This window comes from Bidens hawaiensis, unplaced genomic scaffold (assembly GCF_021521415.1).
Source record: "Bidens hawaiensis isolate Kalapana, Puna unplaced genomic scaffold, B.hawaiensis_p1.1 tig00012474_1, whole genome shotgun sequence".
NCBI lineage: Eukaryota > Viridiplantae > Streptophyta > Magnoliopsida > Asterales > Asteraceae > Bidens > Bidens hawaiensis.
The window spans coordinates 409,001-425,587 of NW_027492021.1; the positions used below are offsets into that span (position 1 = coordinate 409,001).

Here is a 16,587-nt window from a genome sequence, read left to right on the forward strand (position 1 = left end):
TTAGAGTTTTTTATTTGTTTCCTACGTTCTTATTTTTGTTAAATTAATATTGTTTTCTATGTACTCATGCTAAGATCAATTTATACATGAACCTATTATTATTATTATTATTATTTCCCTGTATATTACTGAAATTCACAAACCAACACTAAACAAGTCAACATAAAGCACAACACGGTTTAAAGTCCTTTTGAGTTAATTTGATATATTTGACCGTAATAAATACATGAATAGTATTCGAATTAAAATTATTATCCCTTTAACCGTCAAACCGACATGATTAATACTCATTTGATTATACGTTACTAACATTTGAGACCCAAATTGTGTTGACAACATATTTAATAAAACATCTTAAAGACCATTTTTAAAATAAATAATTAATACACTAGAGCACAAAAATTAAAATCCACTTAAATTCTTAACAAACAAAGTATTAAAATAATAGATATTTAATAATTTAATTGTGTTTCACTAAAGCATACATATACATGCATAATTAAATAAGTTGCCAGCAATGAAACACAAGGATGAAAGGTTTGTCTGAAGTCAAAGCTGGCACTTGTTCTTCATTTAAAACCCCCCTCTCTCTCTCACACACACATCATCTCTCTCTCTCTCTCTCTCTCTCTCTCTCTCTCATCTTCATTTCCTCTGTAAAATGAAGAAACTGAAGCACTCATGATTCTCACCTTCATCACTTCATATCAACAGCAGTAACAATGGTGGTGACATCTCCTCCTCATGGATGCATTGAAAAGAAGCACTGGTGGCTCACCAACAAACAGGTATTGAATTTAGTTTTAACTGTTTCATCATGATTCAGGTTTCTGATCCAAATGTGTGTTTCAGATTGTTGATATGCATGTGAAAGATGCGAGATCGTTGATTGCTTCCGAAGAACAGAGCAACATTGCATCGGCGATTAACCTGCTTGATGCAGCCCTAGCTTTATCCCCGAGGTGTGAGGCGGCTTTGGAGTTGAAAGCTACGGCTCTGCTTCATCTCAGAAGGTTCAACGAAGTTGCGGATATGCTTCAGGATTACATTCCGAGCCTCAAAATGACGTCAGATGATTCTTCGTCATCGTCGTCGACTGATAACAGTAACTCCAGAGAACGAGTCAAGCTTTTGTCCACCGATGCTGATTCGGATGCTCGATCGGAGCAATCCTGTACGTGTTTCTCTGTTTCCGATTTGAAGAATAAAGTTATGGCAGGTCTTGCTAAAAATCGCCACCGAGAAGGTCAATGGAGGTATTGATTTGCTAATTGCTTTTAAATTAGTTTAAAATCAATCGATGATAATTGTTTCCGAATTAGGGCCAGATAAACGAATGTGAAGACAAATTGAAACAAAATTTTCTGGCCTTTTCATCATAATTGTTAATTTTTTTTTTTTTTTTGCTTATTACAAGTTTTAAACTCATAACATATGTAGTTTTGTAACAACCAAGCTTTAAGTTTATTTTATCCATTATAATATATATATATAAAGATTTTTTGGACTTCGTGGCGTTAATTAAGTATTGGCCTAAAGTTTTAACTTGTTTTCGCTTCCTCACGAGCTACCCTGTTCCAAACAAACAATTATGAATCACGGCTACGTGTGTGTAAATGCTCTCCGGTGTTTAAGATAAGCTCAATTTATATAGATTAAGGTTATCTATAACAAATTCTGTTAATCTCTCGTTGCGAATTCTGATTGAGTTTTTATGATTCAGGTACTTAATTCTAGGTCAAGCATGTTGCCATTTAGGATTAATGGAGGACGCAATGGCTCTGCTACAGACCGGAAAGCGTCTGGCCTCCGCAGCATTCCGCCGCGAAAGCGTCTGCTGGTCAGACGACAGTTTCACCTTCTCCGGCAACCAGCCACAAACATACTCCGAGAGCATCTGCCACCAAGTCAGTCACATCAAGCTCCTACTCCGTCGCAAAACCGCCGCAATCGCCGCCGCGGAAGCCGGTCTACACACCGAATCAATACGCCATTTCTCCAAAATAGTGGACGGCCGCCGCAGCGTCCCTCAAAACTTCCTCGCGGAATGCTACATGCAACGCGCTGCTGCGTACAAATCCGCTGGCCGAATCGCTGAAGCCATCGCCGATTGTAACCGGACGTTATCGTTAGATCCGTCATGTATTGAAGTCTTGCATACCAGAGCTTCACTCTTTGAAGCCATTAACTGTCTCACTGACTCTCTTCACGATCTCGAACACTTGAAACTTCTCCACAACTCAATACTCCGTGATCGGAAACTCCCTGGTCCGGTGTGGAAAAGGCAAACCGTTGGATACAACGAAATTCCGGCGAAACTCCGGTCAATTTCAACCAAAATTGAAAACCTAAAACAAAGAGTTGCGTCTGGTGAAATCGGAAACGTTGATTATTACGCGTTATTCGGTTTACGAAGAGGCTGCTCACGATCCGAATTAGAACGATCGCACTTATTACTCACTCTTCGTCACAAACCTGATAAATCAATCAATTTCATCGACCGGTGTGAGTTTTCGGACATTGGGGATGCGGATTCGGTTAAAGAGCGAGCTCGAATGTCCGGTTTGTTGTTGTTCAGATTGATTCAGAGAGGATACACTAGTATGATGAGAACAGTATTGGATGAACAAGCATTGGATAAACCACGGAAAAAGATGATACATGATGAACATGTTCATCAACAAATATCATCAAAATCTGTTGACATGGTGACAGTGAGAAATAATAGTAATAAACGAAATGAAGGCGAGACAAAGAATGCGATTAAGGGGGTGTTTTGTAGAGATCTTGCGGTTGTGGGGAATTTGTTGTCACAAACCGGGTTTAATCGTCCGATTCAGGTGAAATATGAAGGTTTAAGTTGTTAGATGATCGGAAAGTATGGTGATGTACAAATGGGTGGTGGTGGTGGTGGTGGTTTACGGTGGGGGAAAGGTTCCAAGTTTGTCAGTAATTGTGTTTGTTTTTTTGTGGTACAAAGTTATATTTCGGCAGCAGGAATTTACCATCAATCAAAATTCAAAGCTCTTGGAAACAAGATTCTCTTTTCCCATGCAAAACTTTTATTTCATTTTCTTAAAAAGTTAAAATAGTAAGTGAAAAAATGATAAAATTTGTAACACCACAAACATAATGCTCAAATTTTTGGGCCAAAAGGGTAAATTCATACTACGTATATAAATTTTTAGGCAAAAATCGGGTTAACTACTTATGATTATTTGAGCTTTCAAATTAACCGGTCCAATTAGTTTCTTGTAAACAAAACAACTTGTATGGTTACTTTAGTAAACTATTCGTGTCTCGGAAAGTTGTAATCTACTCGTCACGACTAAACCATTTATGCAGTACTTGTGGGTTTTGATTACGATGCATGCAACTTTTTAGTCGTGATGACTAGATGGTTAGTAAACGTATTCGTCACGGTTAGTTTATGACCACGTAGCATGTTATAAGTGGCACTGCAAAACTACTCGTGTATCAAAATAATCAACTAGTCACGACTAGTTTATAATACATATTTTTGGAATTATTTGAAAATCATACATAAAACTTGAAATTTGTTTTCATAAATACCTATTTTAGGAATTTTCCCTATAATCTGGATCGTCAATCGATCAACTTTTGGCTTGTTAATGCAACTTTTTTGAACGTAATTATGGATTTAAGCGTAATTATGAAAAACAGATATGGATTTGAGCCTAATTGGATTTTAGCCTTAAGCGTACTTTGTATATGCCTTGAGCGTAATTTACGTAATTAATGTACGATAAACGGTTATTGTATAGTAAGCTGTAACATAACATTTTTCTTAATATATGCTAGTACGCAAACACACAAATGAACACGTGAATATTAATAAAAACTTAAAAATCCACCTTGTTACACAAGAATATGTCACGTCTAAACATGTTGCACGGAATTGTGAACACTTGATCACAAGGCTCGTTTATTTGCTTTTTTTTTCCTAGAAAAACAGCTAATATATCTATCATGTATCAAATGTAGTTAGAGTCCATAATTTTTAGTTAAGGATCATACATATTCATTACTAAATCAAGCTGGTGGTTGTAGAAGACTTGTCAGTTGAATGATCTTTATAATATTATATTAATATAATAATATTATGAGAAAATTTTCAAAATAAGCATTTATGAAAACAAAATTCTAGTTTTAGGTACCATTTGCAAAAAATTCTAAAAATAGGTATTATAAACTAGTCGTGACGAGTAGTTTGTAGAAACCAATTCGAACTTGCCACGTGTCCTTAAACTAACCGTAAGGAGCACGTTCACTAATCAATTACTCGTCACGACTAAATAAGTTCCATGCCTCGTTTGAGTAATTCATAAGTCCTTTAGTCGCGACGAGTAGATTATAAGGTTAAGCTAGTCGCGACGAGTAGATTATAAGGTTAAGCTAGTCGCGACGAGTTAACTACTAATAAACTACTCATGTAGGGAATATAAACCAGATAAACTAATCGTCGCGACTAAATGATTTATAAATAACTCGTGAGCGTTGATTACGAGGCATGAAACTTATTTAGTCGTGACGGGTAAATGATTAGTGAACGTGCTCGTTAAGGTTAGTTTAAGGACACCGCATGACAACTTTTAATTGGTTCTACAAACTACTCGTCACGACTAGTTTATAATACCTATTTCTAGAATTTTTTACAAGTGATACCTAAATTAAAACTTTGTTTTCATAAATATCTATTTTGGAAAATTTCCCTAATATTATTATAACATATATTTTTCTCTTTGTAATGTTTTGGTGGTCAAAATTGTCAATACATGTGAAAAGAGAAAAGAAATAATAATGGAAATAAGGAAATAGTATGAATGAAGAGTTGGTGCAGGTGATACGAATTGAATGCGATCACCCCGGAAAGTGTGATGCTTTTGGTTTGATGTGTTTGTCTTGATTCGAATGATTTCCTCTTTTCAGCCTTATCCCTTTTCACTTTTATTTTTATTTCTAAACCTTTTTCTCACAATTATTATTGTTTTTACATGTTTACCTCATAAAGTAGCAGGATCACCAACAGTCATGTCTTTTAATGACTATGCGTTCATAAAATGAAACTTTTTCTCATGCATCGTCTTAGGGGCTTATTGGTAGCATTTTAATGGTCATTAAAAAGCTATGAAGATGGTTCATAGCATTTTAATAGTTAAAAGATAATCTGAATGGTTAAAAGATAATTATCAAAATGTCATCTTTTAACCATTAAGAGGCCATAACCATAAAAGGATACTCCTTAATAACCGTTAAAAAGCCACCAAATAGCTCATAGTTTTGTTTTGTCTTGTGTTGTTTAGTTATACATATATTAGGGTGGCGGGTGTGGTAAAAGGACGGTTTGCGCAGCTTTACCTCAACCTTTGTTGGCTTCATCATTCTCATGCTTATGCTTCACTCACATTAGAGTGGGTTTTGTGGCTTCACACACCCGTCTTTCCCTCGACCATTCCTCGCTCACTTCACCACCTCATCAAAACACACACCACCTCACCTCTATGCCGCTTGCCCGCAACCACGTCCTCCGACATTATAACTAACAATCAAAATTTGTATGAGAGGAGTATGAACAGTAACTATTTCATTTATCTTATTTTGTTTTTTATGAGACGTGTATGATATTAGATGATATTTGAGCCAATTAGCTTAACATACATATCCTACACGTAAACAAATTTTTCTTAAAAAACTTTTCTTCATCCTTAGATAACAGATCAGTAATACATATAATTTTAGTTTTTAAATGTCCAATTTTATTGAAAATCAAAACTACATGAAAACTTAAATAGTAAGACACAAGACACATTATTTTTTTAATATAGCAATAGCATAATCAAATTAAAAATAAATAATGATCGAGCTTATAATATTTTTTTAAAAATAAAATGTATAAAAAAGACAGTCACGCTTTAAAAATAACATAATAACAATTGATGCCATTACTCTTTTATTAGCCGTTCCCTAAAAAAGAAAAAAAAAATCTCATATAGTCGTTGTTTAATGGTTCAAAATTCTTATTGCAATAAAACAATTATTAAGTTTTCAAGACATTTTTAAGTAGATTTTACTATTTGTATTAATAATAAAGTGATATTGTAGATTGTTTGGTTAAATCAAGGAGCGTACAAATATTCCTTTGGTTGTGTCGTAATGTGTTGTGGGGATGCTAAATATGTTACAATAGAACTTTTAAATATATGAAGTTTTAGCTTCGGTTATTGGATTCACTGTATACAAGCCAAAGTGACATCCGCTATTTTGTAAGCTACATTTCTTTCTAGTAAAAGTGTAAAACGGGCCTTTATAATGTAAAATATACTTAATTATATTTTAAGTACTAAATTTGGCTTCGTAATGTTAAGCATTTACTTGTATATTCTGTCCCTACACACACATAGTATGCACTCTTACCCATTTGTCTTGGTCTAACTCATATCTGCCAAGGAAATAACACTTACTGTGTTGTACGATTTTCCTACAAACTGTACCAACCAATTTTGGCCGTTAATTTTACATCATTACATGGTACCTCGTACTAGGGGTACGTGTTCACGATTCAACTCTTAACAGTTTTTAAGTTAAACGTGAGCCAAAACATTATTAACTGTTTTAAGACATTGAAAAATAAAACCAAACCAAACCATTACTGATGGTTTCATACTTTCATTCCTGCTCGATTTCACGGTTTAAGCTTTACCAGTAAGATACTAGAACTACCAAAACATCATTATCAAAGATATAAAGAAAAATACGAATTAGCGTGACATTATTACCTTCATATACCCAAGCGCTTCAAGTAAAATTTATCATGCTACAGAAATGACTATAGTTGCAATCAAAATTCAACTTTTAGAACAATCCAATCACTGAATCAGATATTATAAACTGGCATTCCACTTGAAAAGAAAAGATAGTATTGACTCAAAAAGCTTGGCCAAATCAATGTCTAGTGCAACAGAAACCTAACCTAACCGGTTCCATAGGTTCATGTTTTTCGGCCCTCCAAACCGGTTCCAACACACATCGGTTTTACCCTAAACTGGATTTGACTATGTTGACAAGGATCCTGTTAACGGTTATCAACCGAAATGTGCACCTCTACTGTATTGTTGTTGGGTAATGAAATGGATAATATTAAAAGCCCAAACAAAGCAAGTTGGCCCATTATTCTTACGCAACTGGTAATAGGGGTGCACAAAAAAACCGAACCCAGAACCGGACCCGAAAAAAAAACCTGAAACCGGTTTTTTTTAAACCCGGGTTTTTTATACCCTAACCCGAACTCAACCCTACCCGTAGGGTACGGATAGGGTATGACTTTCAATGCTGAAACCCGAACTCGAACCCGTACCAGATATAAACTCGATAATACCCGAAACCCGGTTCTAGTTATACCCGAAACCCGGGTTTTTTGCATACCCGAATCGGGTTTTTTGTATACCCGAACTGGATTTTTTTGCATACCTGATATTAGTATTTGTGCACATGTGTCTGTGTGACAGTTGACAATGGTTGTTTGGCTACCCACGGATCTATAGCCGTTCTTCAACAGATCTTTTTTGAAACACATATTTGATATAAATATTTTGTTTAGAGCAACGTTTTTTGATATATCAAACAAAAATTTAAAACACATAAAATATATGTTTTTTATATCATTGTTTAGTTATTTACATATGTTTGAATTATGTTTGAATGAACTTTGAAGTTTGTATGCAAAAAAATGGAGTTATAATAAAAAAACAAAGTAGACCCGTTATCAGAAGAATGCTGCAGAAAATTGGTTTTTTTAATACCCAGAAATAGGGTATTCAAATACCCGAAAAATGGGTTTTTCCAATACCCGAAAATAGGGTATTCAAATACCCGGGTATTGAAAACCCGGTTCAATACCCGACCCGGACCCGGTACATAGGGTATGGTGTTTCATTCCAATACCCGGACCCGAACCCGACCCGGTTATTACTAATACCCGATTTTCCAATACCTGATCATACCCGTACCCAGTTCCATACCTGAACCCGGTTTTTTTTAATACCCGATTTGTGCATCTCTAACTGGTAACCTAGCATGTGGTCCAACATTTGGAATGACCCGTCAGCTTTCGGTTATTATTTTGAACTCGTGAAAGAAAAACCCTCTATTTTAGTACCTAGGACTCGTGTAAACTGGGCCAACTCTAGAATGAGCCGGACCAAAACAAAAAAAATACAAGAATATCCTGCATTCCTGCCTGTGCATCACTGGACCATCTCATGTTTAAACGGTTAACTGGTCAGACAGCTTTTATACATACAAAGAAAACTTATGTTTTACACATTACTAAGTAAAAAGAAAATATTTTTCAGATAACCTTTTAGGTGGGCGGCTGCCACCTTAAAAAAAATTATAGCGCTACACGTAAGTGAAAGTCCGATCATCCCACCTTAAAATTAGTGTTGGCCCCCCAATCCCCCCACCCACCCACCCCTAATAAAAAAAAAATTCATTACAAAGTAAATAAATTGCAATTTACATAATGTAGCTAAAAGGTGACTGACATTTCTCATACGTGACAAAAGCGTATGCTAAAAGGTGAACATCGCTATTTTGATTTCTAAATATTTATCTACAGAATGCAATGAATATTCATGATTCAACCCAACAAATCAAAATCGTTACAAAGTAAATAAATTGCAATTTACATAATAAATTGATTTTCCGTATATCTCGGGTTCTGCCAGTTTTGGACAGGACCAAACATTAGGATTGTAAAGGAGCTAAGCAAGGGCGTGTTTCGTTATTATCTTGAGCTCAAGCTTGGATTGTAGCCTGCAAAAAGCTCGAGCAATCTGGTAATTATTTTTTTTTACATTTTAGTATTTATTATGTATATTTTTACACATTCATACATGCAGGGCCGGCCCAAGGTTTTTGGTGGCCTCAAGAGTCAAGCGTACTAAAAAGTCACGGGCCTTTTCATAACTTTCCTTTTTTTTTTCTCTCTGCGTAACCAGATTTGTTGACAATTCCGTTTTGATTTGACATTAAGTTATTAGTAATAACATCCAAGCAAGGTGCAATTAACAATGTTCTAACCATTAATCAGATTTGCAGATAAAAGTAACAAATAACAAATTTATAACAAAAATGAAAATATAATTAGATCCACTAACTGAATTTGTGGATTCGAACATAAAACAGGTAGCCAATCAGGCACCAACCAATTCAAATAGCAATTCAGAATCGAATGCGCAATTGCTAAAGCCTAAATAATAGTTCGTATCAATAATTCATTGTTCCAAGTCCAGTATCATAACCTTGTGTTTGTTGTTTGCACAACCGGAGATGGCGATGAAGTGATCGAGAAGTCGTGCCGTTGCCCCATATAAGAAATTAAGAATCCCTTTTTCGATTTTGATTAATTCCTAAAGTCATACATTCCTTCGATTACGGATGATTAATTGCAATTTCCCATGAAATACCACGCGTCTGACTTCTAGATACATGTTCTCACTGTGTTAATATCTCAACCCTGATATATTTTATTTATAAAAAATGGAGGCCTCGTTTGGATGGTGGCCCCAAGCCACCGCTTGGGTTAGTAAGCCTATTGGGCCGGCACTGCATACATGATAAAAATATATTTTTAATGTACAAAAAATTTAAAATTTATAACTTATTTGTGTGTGCGCGCGCACACACGTATATAACATAATTTGGGTTGTAATTTTGGAATATGTTTTTTATACATTTAAATTTGGACTTTAACTTAAATAGGCTAACGAGAAAACTTACGTTGGTCTGGCCCGACCTCGGCGTGCCAACCAACGAGCTGATTCTGACAAGATTTATTCAAGCAAGTTTGCCGCCCGCTAGTTCTTTTGAACATCCCTAAACCTACCAAAAAAGATTATAAAAGCATACCAAAAGTCATAAAAAAATTTACCTTCTGGGTCGGTCGCCACCGATCTAGACTAAGACCAAGTGTAGTGAGCGGGAAATGTGGGCGACAAGCGAGCGAGAACACCCCCCCCCCCCCCCCCCGGCTGTCACACTCTGACCAATGAAGGCGGAAACGTCGAGCCGCGACATGATTGCTCATTGCACAACGACACTATAAAGTTACAATATTTAAACAACTCATTTAAATCCATATCATCATCAATAACACAACAATTGTTCATACAAAATGCCAAATAGATAGATAAACAAATAACTTGTTCTTTCATTTTCTAATATCCTAAAGCCAAGATGATAAGTTTCTTCAAGTAATCCAATCAAGCTAACATCAAACCTGTAACATTGCATAAAATAGAGTTTGTCAACACAAAGGTTGGCGAACAATTTTCATAGTTTTGGACAATAAGTATATAGTATGAAATCCACAACTAGTACATGAAAACAATAAATAATAGCAACAATTTAGATAATAAAACCGTCAATAAGAATACATTGACGACAATAATGAAATCGTCAATAAGAATACATTGACGACACCTTTCTATATGGGGATACCATATATACTCGGAATTAACGTATGATCATACTTGATGAGGCTACCCGCCTTAGCATTCAAGAGGCTACCCGCCTTAGCATTCAAGAATTTGCACATAATCATGTAAAGCATATAACACAAAATCGAGCATTTATTTTAGTAAATATATACAATAAGTGTTGTGGTTTAAGACTCAGGTATAAATCATTTGAATTTGAATAAGTATGTCATGCCACCCCCAAAACGAAAGATGGAAAACGGGGGATGAAAAAGTACTCACATTAACAAGTAACTTGAAAGATAGTGTCGTGAATAATCGGAGAGATCGGTTTAACGAGCAAGACCTATATTAAACGGGTCTTGTGTTAGTAGGTAGTCTTGGAAGGGTTTAAAATAAAATACGTGACAAATAAAGTAAATAAATAAAGTTTAGGATTTAAAACGTAAATATTTGAGAAATTAAAGAAACGAGTTTTGTAAAATAAGTTTACTCGAAACCGGGTCTCGGTATTCTATTCATTAGTTTTTTTTTCTTTTTTTTACTCAACCTATGTTAAGTAATAATGTGGGTTAAAATGCAATATTATAAAACCCTTGGTTATAAGAATACCAAAACGAGGTTTAAACGAGTGTTCGGGTTTGTCGGTTCGAGACTTGATAATTAACCAAGCTCAAAGTTAACTTCCCAAAATAATAAATGTTATGAGATAACTCAATAAAATCAAAATAGACTTAACCAAGTATGTAGTTCTATTATGAAGAACATTAACGTTCGTTAAGCGAGTACACGACTTTATCGGTCCGAACTTGTTATAAGATCAAGTTGGTTACCGACATGCCAAGTATGTTTAGAAATTAACTAAAATTGATTTAAAATATAATCTTGAAGAAAAATATGAGTTTTGGTGGCTAAAAACACACTTGTGTGTCTTAAGCGAGTGAACTCGGTTTAGTTCGGTTTTTGGTTTGGTCCTTGACTCGGAATAAGACCGAGGATGGTTACCACATACCCAATTACCATGGAACTTGTAAAATAACTTATAAATAATAATACTCAAGTTTTACATTCAAAAAGTTAACAATAAAGCTTTTAAAAGAAAGTTCGGTTTTTGGTTCGGTTCTCAACTCGGGATGAAACCGAGGCTAGTCACCACATATCCAATACCATGGAACTTGACAAGTATGAACAATAAACTAAAATATGCAGAAGTTAAGCAAGTATAACAAGTTATATGGTTAGATTTGTTAAATATATAAACAAGGACTACAAAGTCCTCCATGTAACCTTGCCTTACTAGCCCGACATTTCAACCGGCCGAGACCGGAGAAATGAAAGACCGAAGGTAAACAAAGAGTGTATATTATTTATATGTTGTAACATCAAGGTTTAAGTATCGAGAAGTTAGTTAAAATGAAAGATTAGCTTAGTTTGACCTTGAGAGTCAAACTATGAAGAACAACCTTAGAATTCAAGAATTTGAGAGAGAGATGAGGAAATGAGCAAGCACAAATGAAAAAGATGGGTGTGTATATATAGGGTAAGTTGAATGGTCTTTCATAAAGGGTGTTTCATGAAAATGAGTTGGTTATAGACCCAAGAAAGCACAAACTACAAATGGGTCTTTCAAGTCTTCATTTTGGTAGTTTTAGTCCATAGAGTTTATTTTGAGCGTTTTCGGGGCATTTTAAGAACCGAAAAGGGTGTTTTTTTAGATCCGACAACTATAAAACAAATATATAACATAAAATTCATCATTTTGATAATATCGAAAGGTTCGGGATACAAAACGGGTCGGGTTTATATTAAGAATACAAGTATAAAATAACCCGAAATTGACAAATATCACACCGGCCGATAAATGGGGCAACAAAGGGTGGGGGGCATCAATTTGTCATCTTTGAGTTTGAAAAATAGTATTATTTTAATCCTTATGACCGTTGAACGGTCAAAACAAAAAAAAAATAAAAACAATATATATAGGATTAGGGTAAAATAAAACTCACTTAGATTGAGAAAACTATAGAAACTCATTCTCAACCACATTTTTTTAATTAAATTTTGAATCTTGTGATTCACAATTAAAGTTTGTAAAAAATGTAAAAGCAAAATTACATTTTCTCTCTACTGAAAAATATGTTTAAAAATTATAAACATGTAAATAAAATACGAAACAATTTTTTTTTCTAATGTTTTGTATTAACTGTAACAATCTATATTGCATATGTAAAAAAAATGATGTTGTATAGGGTTTTCACGGGTTTTCTCAACTAAAATGGGTTTTCAATCTTTCATATAAAAAAATGCATACTTCATTTCCAACATTTTCAATCTTTCATACAAAAATACCACATCTCTTCTCCAAAATTCCTACTAAAATGAATCTTAGAAACAACCTGAACCATCCATTCCCCCTTTCGGGCAATACCATGCTCTGCTAAACCAACCGAATCTAAATTATCAATGGCTCTGGTTCGGCCAACGCCCTAAACTTTTTAGTGTGCTTGTGCTTGTGTGTGTGTGTGTGTGTATCGATGTAACCTAATATATATTTTTTAAATAAAGAAATAAGTAAACTAAATAGTTTTTACTCATCTAAACAAGCCGATCGTCTCAAAACTCTCTAAACAAGTTTAATTATAACATTAATTGATCCTCATAAGTATGATCATACGCCGTATGAGTAGACATGCCCAAAATCTAGTGGCATGTTAAAAAAGATACACTTATTAGTTGCGAATCTATCCGAGTAAGCATGTCTGAATTCTGGTGGCATATTGAAAAGACACATCTATTTGTTTATGTTAATTGATGATATTCACTAATACAAAGAATTGTTTTATTTCTTATTATTTTTATATTTATACTAAACTGCGGTTACTCGTTCAACATGTGTTGTTGACAAATTATTTTTATGCATAATGCAGGTTGTTATATCAAGCGAATCGAAGTGGAGAATTTAGTATGGACTTTACGATAAATGAAGTTAGAACAATTGTTGTAATTTCTCTTGAAATTTGAACATCTTGTGTGCTTTAATTATGAATGAATAAATTTAGATATGGACACTTATTTTGTTTTAGAGTCTTTGAGCTATGCTACAAATTATTTCGTGCCCCGGCATGTTCCGTCGTTAGGTTGGGGTGTGGCAAACCCTGTTGCTGGACTGAGGTAACTATAGTTTGCTATATCCGGGTATCAACCCTGTTAAACCATAAATGGCCGGGCTTCATGAGTTCGGGTGTGACAAGTTTCGTGAGTCTTACCCAGTTTATGCTCCTTACCTCCCCCTAACAGTCTTCGCATTCTTCATCTTTAATAAATCTATCCACCACCTAAGAGAAATCGAATAACTCTTAGCAAGTGATCCCGAATCCAACAATCTAGCAATTGCCCCCCAGATCTTTCCCAACAATAAAACACCCTCCCAACAAATGAAATGTAGTCCTAGCATTCTTTTCACACTAGGGATACAAACCTGATGAAACCATCCATCCTTTGGTGCCTAAATTAGACATAGTCGAAGTCCAATCTATAAGCACCATCCAGGCTAAAGTATTTAGTTACTTTGGGATAAACCTATTCCACCTAGTAACCATGCCACCAACCGAGAGCCAAGATTGATTAATGAACTTACGAAACATTGCCAACCTTGAAATCATCTTTTGCCATCCAAGAACCAAGCATGTAGACATCACCATAAGCTCCACACCCCCAACTCCTCCGTTCCCACAAACCATTATCATGTTATTTTTGATCACAAACACAACAATCCTTATCATGATCAAGTGTGCATAACATTAAGAACCGATCACAAAGGAGAAAATCTTCCAGCCAACAATCCTTCAAAAACAAAGCCAGATCCCAAATACAACGTTTCCTTTACAATAAATAAAGGAAATAGACCTCCGTTCATTCATAGTACAAGAGTATTTAACAATCCTATGCCAAATTCCCTATCGACGATTACCCAACATATCTAGATTAACTCTCGCCAGGGGACCATGGAAAGCATTAATGATTTTAACCCATAAAGCGTCATATGATTGTCGGCTATATCCATTTTCGCAACAAAGCAAGATTTAAATCATCCAAAGAGTCAACTTCAATTAAGAGCTAAATAGAAGAGTTGTTTCACGACTTTATATACACTCTTGTTGTATAATATTTTGGTCATCACTTTGTTGTAGTGAGAAGTTTGTAAGGGTCTCACCATACTTTTTAGATGACTTGTGAGAGAGGTGATCACTACCTCTTGAGTTTAGTGAAATGAAGAAGATGATCACTAACCCTTTAATTTTCTACAACCGGAAGCCTAAACATTTGTTGTTTATGTGGAAGCTCTTTTCCAACTGACGATTTTTTGCTAAACCGTCGGTTTTGTTGAATATATTTCATATACTCATATACTAGGTTATCTACCCATGTATAACACGAGTTTAACAAATTTAATTTTTTAAGTCTAAAATAATCGAAATATCAATAATAAAAAGTCATGATAAGAAAATTTGGATATTAAATATAAAAAATAAAAACATGCATTACAGTTAAATAACATATTTTTTTTACTAATACGTTGATCATAAGACATGCAAAATATAATATGATCGAAAACAGTATATATGACACAAATTAATCATGTCATGAGTTAAAATAAAAAAAAAAGTAAACTTATAATTAATTTTACTGAAACAATTCGTTTTTAATAGTAATTAGATGTTTCTTTTTATTGTAACTATATTACTTAGCAATAAAATATTATTTGTTTTTAATAGCAATTAGAAGTTTAGTGTTGCATAACATACATGTGGCAAATAATTAATTTATTAACAGTTAGAATATGATGTTTAAATTTCATAATCAGGTTATGATAAAATAATTTTACTATAAGTTTTTTTTTGTGTATAAATATATGGTGCTTTCTAATAGTATTTATAACAACTAAAGTGAGTGCATTAAGTTAATGCTATTATATTTTAAAAATTCAAAGGATGTCTTAGTACCAAAAAATATGAAACATAGCGTTTCATTTCATATAACATCAAATATTTAGATAGTATAAAATTGTAAAGAGAAAATTTCATAAAACAATCATGTCATTTCATCAATAAAAAACAATCTCCATAAATTCAAACTTCTGATAAAAAAACACAAACACGATCCCAAAACAAATTGTAAAGAAACATAATACGGGCAAACAATGAAAAAGGATAATAAAAAAGGAAACTGTTTGTAACGATAAAAAAAACTTCAACTTCTCCATTTTTGGAATCAACACTTGTTATTCCAAGTTACATCAGACACATCCTTTGAGTGCATCTTTAGCAGTTTGGTTGATAATAAAGTAAATGAGTCGTCAATGTTGTATACATCTTTAAGGTTACCCTTCAAATCAACATTGATGCATTCTAACATTATTGTATGTTTAAATACATAAATAAGCTACATATATGTTTAAATTAGCTGACTATAACTAAGATGTAAAATGATAAGATACTAAAATTAGAGTATTTATTTATAGATATATATTATAATAAGCAAGGTAGTGATTACATCGAAACAGAAGGCAAGCGGACAAAAGCTAATATTTTTGATTGACATCCGCCATTTGAAATGGCGTATGTGAACAATAACTCGTACTTCCCCTATGACCCACCTATGTATTTTTATTATATTTCAGAATCCGTCATTTGAAATGGCGGATGTGAACAGTAAATCGTATCTCCTATGTCCCACAGATTCTAAGTATTTTATTATATTTCAGTGACATCCGTCATTTGAAACGGCGGATGTGAACAGTAATCCATACTTGAAACATAACAACTCCCCTTTATCTTTTAACATAACTTTATCTTTGAACAAAAAGGACGGGTGTTTTTTTTTTAAACTGCCAACAGTGCTTGCCAACCATCTCAACAGTGCTCACATAGACTGGTCTTAAATGCACACTTGAATTATTGAAGGACCACAACCATCTCAAGAGTGGTATTTTATTATATATGGATCTACCCCTTTATTTTTTTTACATTAAGAAAAAATAACGTTTTTTTTAAACTAATGCAATAGTGATTTTAAATATATGGATTTA

At 34.1% G+C, this 16,587-nt stretch overlaps 1 protein-coding gene across 1 annotated transcript; it reads left to right on the plus strand.

Annotated features, from left to right (window-relative positions):
* Positions 1-644: 644 nt before the first annotated feature.
* LOC143541195 (uncharacterized) lies at positions 645-2,918 on the plus strand. The gene is made up of 3 exons (XM_077034078.1): positions 645-788; positions 853-1,256; positions 1,724-2,918. Exons 1-3 carry the CDS (start codon positions 723-725, stop codon positions 2,865-2,867), a joined length of 1,614 nt encoding a protein of 537 aa, XP_076890193.1. The 5' UTR covers positions 645-722; the 3' UTR covers positions 2,868-2,918.
* The last annotated feature ends 13,669 nt before the right edge of the window (positions 2,919-16,587 follow it).

Excerpts from the sequence above, each read along its gene's own strand:
- LOC143541195 (XM_077034078.1), top strand. The coding sequence starts at position 723 with ATGGTGGTGACATCTCCTCCTCATGGATGCATTGAAAAGAAGCACTGG. Across the intron at positions 789-852 it reads GGTGGCTCACCAACAAACAG|ATTGTTGATATGCATGTGAA; the intron begins GTATTGAATTTA and ends TGTGTGTTTCAG. Across the intron at positions 1,257-1,723 it reads CACCGAGAAGGTCAATGGAG|GTACTTAATTCTAGGTCAAG; the intron begins GTATTGATTTGC and ends TTTATGATTCAG.